Source organism: Chenopodium quinoa, unplaced genomic scaffold (genome assembly GCF_001683475.1).
Source record: "Chenopodium quinoa cultivar QQ74 unplaced genomic scaffold, ASM168347v1, whole genome shotgun sequence".
NCBI lineage: Eukaryota > Viridiplantae > Streptophyta > Magnoliopsida > Caryophyllales > Amaranthaceae > Chenopodium > Chenopodium quinoa.
In genome coordinates this window covers 5,808,850-5,818,619 of record NW_018744304.1, presented here as the reverse complement: position 1 = coordinate 5,818,619, position 9,770 = coordinate 5,808,850, and the positions used below count along the sequence as shown (strand labels likewise).

The 9,770-nt window shown below is 33.7% G+C and overlaps 1 protein-coding gene across 1 annotated transcript; it reads left to right on the top strand.

Moving 5' to 3' along the window:
* The first annotated feature begins 5,454 nt into the window (after positions 1–5,454).
* LOC110695735 (protein BIC1-like) lies at positions 5,455–6,527 on the top strand. Its single transcript, XM_021872961.1, has one exon. The coding sequence runs from the start codon at positions 5,726–5,728 to the stop codon at positions 6,257–6,259; it is 534 nt and encodes a 177-aa protein (XP_021728653.1). The 5' UTR covers positions 5,455–5,725; the 3' UTR covers positions 6,260–6,527.
* Positions 6,528–9,770: the final 3,243 nt, after the last annotated feature.

The window sequence follows — 9,770 nt, the reverse complement described above, 5'->3', positions numbered from 1 at the left end:
AATTTCCCAAAGGATTGTTGTAGGTTTCTATTCATCATAAATATCGGCAAAATTTCCTCAACGTGGATTGTCATTCATTTCAATAAGTGGCAAATTTTCCCGAAGTGGATTGTCGGTCGACTCTTTTTCGCAAATGTTCCAAGGCGCGGATTGTCAATTGTGGCAATATTTTCCAAAAAGGATTGTCGCATAGCGTTGGCAAATTTCCAAGGTGGATTGCTTTCAAGAGTTATATTCCAAGATGTGGATTGTCGATCGTAGAAAAATTCTTATGAAAGATTGTTACGAAGCATTGGCAACTTTTCCAAAAATTGGATTTTGGCAAATTTCCGAGGTACGGATTGTCGCTTCATTGTGGCAATATTTTCGAGGATGGATTGTTACGTGGCATTGATAAATTTCCCTAAATCGGATTGTCATACATCATACAAGAGTTGTGTTGGCAACTATTCCCAAAGAAAAGAGAATTGTCATCACAGCAAAAGCACCGACATACTAGTTCACAAGCAGCAAAGCGCCGACGTACTAGCATGGCAGCATGAAGGATTAACAAGCAGTGATCTTTTCGAAGACTATCACAGCGGAAATTGAACATATCAAAAAGAAGCTCTTTGTTCAGAGACGAGTGAACATCGAAACAGTAAGGTGGCGTTCCCTAGATTGTGGAGAGTTGTCGCAAACAACTGAGGATTGTTTCAAGAGAAATAATCTTCGATAGTATTCCCTTGGTTGTGGAATATTATCAAAGCGGAGGAGGATCGTTTCGAAGCAATATTCTAATTTGGAAGCAGTTACAGGCGTAGCGGTTTTCAAGCGGGATGACATTCTCTAGCTTGCAGGAGGTCATCAAAACAATCGGTTACTTTCGGAGACGTGTGCTCGACGATGCAAGATACGCGTTTCTTAAATCTTTTATCTGTTTAACTAACGCTAGTTTTGCAGGTATCGGCGTTACAAGATTGATTTAGGATCGCAGAACGTTCTGAAGCATTCTCCGTCCCTATCGATACTTTGACTTTTGTTTCCGAAACTTGCGTTTCTCCAAACTCAGTCAAAGTGGGGGCTTCTGTAGACACCCATTTGTGTCTCCCCAAAACCAAACCCGGTGATGAGTACCTTTCACGTCGAATCATAATCGAATTAAACGAAAGTGTGGAAAGGTCTAGTGTTGCGGAAAGTTTTTATTTCTTTTCTCTTCTTTCTGTTTTTGAAAACTTTATTTTAAGAAAACAGCCAATCCAGTTTGGTTGTTCCATGATATGGGTCCAATAATGGTGTAGTTGGATGGGGCTTGCAAAGACCTTTCTGATGATATATTATAAGCCCAATTCCGATGAATATTGAGGAAGTTATGGCCAATTTACCAAACTAGGCCCGGTTTGAGCTTTATATGCGGCCCAATGATCTAGGGGAGGGCCTAATATGACTTATCATTCCTAATGCAATTAGGAATGGTTTTAGTCTTCTAGATTCTTCTAGAAGGTTCTTTTAGTTCCTAATTCAATTAGCATTGATAAGTTGACTTTGTTGACTTTTCAGAGTTTTAATTAAAATCAAATAGCATTTTCGAAGAAATTATATTATTTTATCCTCCATTACGGTAAATTTATCAAATTTTCGAAAACGCGTCGAAATCAAGCTTGGCGTCCAACCCCAGGCCTTGGCGCCTGAAACCAGGCTTGCGCCTGGCGCTAGCCATTGGCGCCTGGCGCTAGTGCTGGTGCCTGGCGCCAGCTAGCCAGGGTTGGCGCCAGCTCTGTTTCCTGAGCGTCAGACTCTGTTTTGTTAATTTATCTTTTTTGGCTGATTTTCTCTATAAATATCGTATTTAAAAACTCCGTTTTGATAGAGCATCTACATCTTTCATTCACTAATTCTCCTCATTCGCAAGTTAAATCATTCATTCATTAGCATTCTTTAAATCTCTTAATCATTCATCTCTTTCATTCATCTTTCCCAAAACTTTGTGTTCTCATACAAAATTCCGCATTCACAAGATCTAGAAACACCTAGCCATATTCGAAGTTGCCTTCGCCCTAGACGTGAAAGGTTTTAATTTTTGAGGGTTTGGTCCCAAATCTCTCTTTCAATTATTTAATTTAATTGTTTTGATTATTATTTTCCTTGAAGTTACTAACGTGTGTATTTTGTTATTAGAAAGAGGTACGAAGCATCAAAGTAAGTACTTTAATTGATTAATTGATATTATGATGTAGAAATCATGTTTATATTGTTATTATGATATTCCTAGTATCATGTTTAGGGAAAAGGTTATAATATCAAATATATTAAATATGATTGTTACGATACTTCCTATGTTCTTCCTAATATTTATGATTGTTAGTATCATGTTAGGGTTAAAGATTTGATTTTTATTGTTTAGTGACATGCTAGGGTTTGTTATTAATCTTGTTAGTATCATGCCTAGGATCTGGCTATTTTTATTATGCTTTAATATTAACATGAACATGATTATGATTATAATTGTTATAATTTATTATTATTATTATTATTATTATTATTATTATTGATGATTATTTTATTTATGATTATTATTATTGTTATGATGTTGCTTGATATTTATTCTTTATTGCTTGATCACACCTTTATGCATGTTTAAAGGGAATTAGTACTTGTAATCACGCTTAATGAGATAATTAATAATCTTGTTTAAGGTTAACTTTGATTATAATTTCAAGTGATCGCCAATAATAGATTTATTTGTGCATTAAATTCAACCAACATAGATAAAAAGGTTTAGGGTTAATCCTATTGATTGCATGTTAGTCAGAAAGTGAACATGAATACGAGTAGAATAAAGTAGAGGCCTATTATTAGGGCAGATTCAATCTCTTTTAGGTTGGATTTGTACCTTCATTCCCGAACCCTTATTTGGTTCATGACCTTATGGAGTTGACGATCTCTTGGATCGTTAAGGGGTGTAACCTTCACCTCGTGAACGGTTTACAAGTTCCTTAAAAACTTGTTGGCGACTCTTTTCTATCTTCTTCCCTTTTGGACGCCACCGTACTTTAGTGTATGATCACAGTGGGGTTCAAGCTAGTGGGATTTAAAGGCTTGAAATTATTCCTTACATCTACAAATAATCTTTCTGTGATTTTTTTAACATACATATTATGAAATTTATTAGGGTACAATACATTGTAGTAAGATTATGGGAGATAGAAAGTAAGAAAGATAGTGATGAGGATCCATATAAAATAATTAAGTTAAGCATAAAATGTAAAATTTATAAAAAAAATTACAAATTTCTTATTCTGTATGAACATTCTAAAAAGAAACACAGAAAAATTAATCATTTGCGAATTATTTGTGGACAGAGGAAATATCGCAAAAATGGCATACGGCTAGCGATGCGCCTATGCCTAATCATGTGGTTGGGTGGTATGAAGTTATAAACCATGGAATAGCTCCCTTCCACTTGATCGCTACATCGGCTGCTATGATATTAAACAAATACTAAACACCCATTTGCATGGCTGATGAATTACACATGTGACAGCAACATATACCACCCGTTACAAAGTACACCAACAAACAACGACCATTTTATTACATTAATTTGGTCATCAAATACTATGACTATAATTCATGTATGGTATATATCCAAGCTCTCTGCATCATCATTCAATCTTTAGGAAAATCTCTATTTTATTTGTTTGGACTTGGAGTTTTGAGCGTGGGGCTTCATCAGCCAGTTAAGGAATAGTTTTGAAATTTCTATGTTCACGAAAACAACTTGAATCAGGATCAAAGAACGAACTTGAACAAAAATTACAACTGGCGTAAAGTTGGAGAATGAATCCATATATACATCTTTCGTCCAAATATCTTATAATCTTCCGTGTTTTATTTTATAGAGAATATTACTCGAATATTCCACTTATACGTATATATAAATTATATTATACGGATTGGAGTATGTAAAGATTATTGTCGTGCGTGCATGTTATTGCAACCCTAATTCCCTAAATATATTGTTTAATGATATACATTCCGATAATTATGGAGTTTATTTTACACATAAGTGTATCTAAAAGTATGTACACTATTCAAAGCTATTTTTAATTCATTTGATGTATCATATACATATTGAGTTACAAATTTAAATGTATGGATCTCATCTATTATTATATATAAATTATACCGAGAATTAATCTTGTTGCGATGACACCACAAACAATGTAATCCTAACAGATCTCTAGTGTACTTGGATAAGTTGATTATTCGTATTTAGGTCGGTATTACAGCAACATTACATCATATGTATTAAAGTGAGAAAATTAATAGGCCGGTTTAGGTCGAGATCTACTTGAATACGTCCTCCATTCAACCAAAGCCATCCAAATCATATTTATTCTACGATGGAGTTAATGAAAACTTCATCCACAAAACTTAAATTCATTTTATACACAAGAATATCCAAAAGCATGTAAACTACTCAAAACAATTTTCTTAGTAATTTAATAAACCAAGTTACAAATTTGAATGTATGAAACTAATATGTTATTATTATTTATAAGCTATACTGAGTATTGATCTTGTTGTAATGACACCAGAAACAATGTAACCCCCAACACATTCCTATAGTACATGAAGGAGCAAATTATAAGCATTTTTAGGTTGATTTAACAGCAACATTACATCATATGTATTAAAGTTTGAAAAGCTAGAGGCTGGTTTAGATCAAGATCAACTTGTTGAATTGAATCTATCCTCCATCCAAGCAAAGCCATCCAAATCACATTAATTCTACAATGGGATTAATGAAACTTCATTCACACAACTTAAATTCATTTACATACAAGTGTATCTAAAAGTATGTACACTGCTCCAAGCAACTTTCTTTACTCAAATATTTGATAAATTAAGTTACAAATTTGAATGTACAAATCTCATCTACTATGTATTACGGTATAATTTACTCATATAAACTATATTGAGTATAGATCTTGTTGCAATGACATCACAAACAATGTATCCCTCACAAAGAGTTGATTAATTACGGAGTATTTCATTATTTGCATACAAAGTCGAGTTTACAGCAATGTTACATCATTTACATTAATGTGAGAAAAATTGTAGGCTGGTTGGTGCTTGATATTTCCTCCATTCAACCAAAGTCATCTAAATCACATTAATTCTACGATGGAATTAAATTCCAAATGTGCCCTTCACAAAATCAAATCCTAAAACCCTATTGGAACAATAGCCTCTAAAAATCAATCCCCACTTGACTTAGCTTAACCAACAACCGTACCCCCCACAATACTAAAATCAACATCAACCTCACAATCCCTCCAAAAATCCCATGCAAAGCAACCCCATTTGCTTAACACCTCTCTTTTATTTTTCTTTTTCTTATTTATATTTATATTTATATTTATTAATTTCAATTATTTTTCAAATTTCCCTTTATTTTGGGCCCTTTTAGTTTTGTAAAACTTGAACTAAACCACACAAATTAGAATCCCACAAATCTAAAAGAAGACACGTAAAAATGTCACTTGCCATACAAAAAAGAAACAATGTTTTGGAATGACGTGTAAACTAACACCCCCGCTTATATTTACTCCTTTCTCTCCTCTCATTTCCTTTTATTCTCCCTCACACTTTCATTCTTCTCCTCTATTCCATACAAAATAAATAAAATCTGATCAAAAACAGAGGATTTGTTATTATAAAAACAGAGCACCCCGAATTTATGAAATCAATGGAAGAATTAAAACCCACAATGCAAATTCAAGAATCTCATCAAATACCCACTTTCTCATTAGTTCAAGAAAAACCCGGGCTCACCTCGCCCGAGCTTGATGATCAACTACCACAACAACAACTACAACAACAACAGCAAAAGCAGCCGAATGAAGGCAATAGTGAAGAAGAAGAAGAAGAAGAAGAAGAAGAAGAAGAAGAGGGGAAATCGACGAATACCCGTGAAAGCGAAAGTGGCGGGAAACATGAGGAAGAACAAAAGGAGAAGACAAGTGGTGATCATAGTAATAATGGGGGAGTTTTAGGGCCAAGAGAGAGATTGAAGAGGCATAGAAGAGAAGTAGCAGGGCAAGTATGGATACCAGATATGTGGGGTCAAGAAGATTTCATGAAAGATTGGATTGATTGTTCAGCATTTGATACATCATTGGTTCCTCAAGGTATAATGTTAGCTCGAGCTTCTTTAATGGAGGAAGGAAGAAGATCTAATTCTAATACTCTCAGAGTAGAAAATAGCTGTTAGAAAACTTTTATTTTACTGCTTTTTTTTTATTTTATTTTATTTTTCCGTTTTATTTTGGGGGTTTATGTGAGATGTTCATATTAAAATTGTTTACAATGAGGCCAAAGAAGAAAAAATATATAAAAAATTAAAAAAAAAAAACTAGTATTTATGTGTATTAGATGTTGATAATTAGAAGAACAAGAAGCAAAGGCCTAGTTTACAACAACATTTTCTTATTTTAGTGGTTCAATAATAATTAATCTCTTTGTGGAGGCAATTACTTCTATTTCCTTGTAAATTATTGTTATTGTTATTATTATTATTATTATTGTTTGTAAATAATTAAATCAGCTATATTATTAAAGAATCTATAAAGATCTAATTTTTTTTTTTGGAAAAATAAATCTAGATTTATATCTAATAAGGTTTAGATGTGATATAGGTTTAATTATGCTAACTAGGTCAAACAACTTGATCTTTCTTCTTTTCTTGTCTTTTCGATTTCTATTACTACCTCCGCCCAGGGTTATCTGCACCAAACCCACTTTTTGCTGCTAGGCAAAACTTCTTAAACTAGATTATTGAAAATTAGGAGGAGAGAGAAAGGATAATTAATCCAAATTAAAAAAAACACAATTAAGCAAAGGAGAACTACCACCACTCATGGCGGCGATGAACCACCACACCACCCCACGAACCACCAACACTCACACAACCCCCACTCACCGAACTCAGACCACCGAACTCATACCACGCAACCCAAACTCACCGACACAGAACCATCGTAACCACCACGCAACCCCCACTCACACAACAGCTAGCTCCACCGAATTTAGACCACCGAAACTAAAGGATTTATGTCTTCGATAAGTGCAATTACTAGATATATCAAGGATCACTATTATGGAGATAATAAGTTCGTTCTTTTGGGTCGTCATTGTTTGTTGCTAGACATGACAAATGATCTTTGGGCTAGATAAATAGTCTAAAGCCCAATAGAATGAATCCTATGAGGTCACACACAAGAGTATTGGGTTAAGCAAGTTAGAGTCTCATTAATGGGCCTCATGAGCATGTAACTAATCATGAAATGGATTGGGCTAGCATAGTTAGATTGGAATTAGGTTTTGGGCTTTTGATATGGGCTCTTATTTAGAGATGAGATCTATAAATAAGATCCATGCCTAGGGTTGCAAGTAAGAAGTCATAATTCACACACAATGAATTTTGACATCAAGGCAACCAATCCCAAAACCCTAATTCCCTCTATAATTCACGGCTCCCTCTCCTTCCCCTTTGGACTCACGACCAGCCACCCTTGGTGGCGCGTGTGGTGGTTCGTGGTTGGTTCGTTGCTCGCTTTTCTCCGTTTAAGGTTGATTGAACCGTTCAATCATGACTAACTAGCATTAGTGGAGGTTTAATCAGTGCCCATGGACTAAGTAGAGGAATCACGCTTGGAGTTCTTTATCTCCCATTGTTCTTGCTCGATCGCACGTGGAATCACGCTTCAAAGGTACGATTATATGTTCTTTATGTGTTATGCATTAGATCTTGGGATTAGGTACTCTATGAATGTGATTCATGTTTATTTCCGCTGCGTAGTACCTATAATTCCCTACAGTGGTATTAGTTAGCCTATTGCATTTACGCATATTGACTATAATTCTTTGATAGTCCACAATTTTAATTCAATAAGGAGGGAGAATAATTTAATTATGGGTCAATTATTATATTAAATGTGATTTAACTCTTGGAATTGATTAAATGTGATTTAATAATGCTCAAAATAGCCATGAAGAGATCCGAATTTGCCCCTATTTTTTCGAAAATTTCGAAACCCTAAACCCTAATTTGTAAAGTTTTGTGTTTTGGTTTTGATTTAATTCGTTTACTATGTAATTAATGATTTTAATCTATTTGATTTCATGATAAATTATGAATTTTTCATGATCAAATTATTTAATTTAAGAGTTAAATTAAATTGGGGATTAATTTCATGAAGAACCCTAATTTCAAGATTGAATGTGATTTAATTTTGAAATTAATTGGACCACATTAACATTAATTTAATTTTACAAAATATGTTTTGTTTTATTTAAATTAAATTTTTTTTAAAAAAAAAAATGGTTTTAGCAGCGGCAACCGCGGCTGGGTGGCGCAGCCACGGCGGTTACCGTTGCAGGTGGTTCGGAGAGAGGGGCGGGGAAGGGCAGCAGGTCGGGTCAAGGGTGCAGCAACAGCAGCACCGTGCAACAGTTACACGACACTACTACTGCTGCAGAGCAGCGTACACCTCACGGTGTACGGCCACCGTGGTCGGGTTTGGCTGGCCACACCACGGTGGCTGGTGCACGTTTTTCAAAAAAAATTATTTTATTTTAAATATTTCAAGATAAATATTATTTATTTTGGATGAGATAAAATATTTTGAAAATATGATCTTTTATTTTGAAAGATAAATTCGGTTTTATTTGGATAAAATCTTTTATTTTAGGATAAAATCAAATCTTTCAAAAGTTGTTATATTTGATATTATCCATATTTAAAGTTGTTAAATTGGTAATTATCCATAATTAAAGTGGTTAATTTTGGATAAGATTTGTTAGGATATTCTGAGCATATTCCAAAAGGTTAATGATTGATTTAAATAATGTGATTATCCCATAATTAATTTTGGATATAATTGATTTAAAATTTTGTGATTGGCTAGTAATTAGGATAGAATTTCCTAACTTTGTTAGGATAATCTTTGAGGATAAATATGATTTATCTTTTAAGATTAAAATAAGATTTGATTCTATCTCATGACTAATTTAGAATATATGATATTTTATTGATGGTCATGAATAATATATGATATTATCTAATTGCATTAATTAAAATATGAGATATTTTGGTGCCATGTTTCCTTAATTGTGAACATTCGATGTTGTAGTTTAGGAAAGCATGATGAGTGATTTATTATGTGACAATTTTATAATATATGATGTTGTTTATTGCTATATAATGACTAGTATGGCCCAGTAGATTGCTAAATACGATCTGCGCATCGTGATGTATTTTTGTAATCTTAGTACGGTCTACGTACCGATAAAGTATTTTTGTAATTTTATTTCATTTTATTTAAGTAGTAGATAGAATAAAGTAAAATTACAGGTTGCAGTTAATCCAAGAAATCCATGGAGTGAAGGCCCAAAGGAGCAAGATGGATGAGATCCATGAAGGTTCAAGTAGGAGTTTTTTGCTTTATTAGTTTCTTAGGATTAGGGGCCATGCTATGTCTTGTTTATGCATTCGGTATTTTATGCATGTTAGATTTTATTGATGTTTTGTGATGATGCGCTAGAGTTCACTATTTAATCACAACATAATAAATCTAGGTCCCAGTAATATTGAGGTTGCTTTTCCAATGAAAAACCCGATGAAACCTTCGATATTTATGATGGGTCATGCAAAAGCAAGGTGTCATATTATATCTTAGGGGAGTGGAGGTAAAACAAATTTTACACTTTTGATTGGTTATACT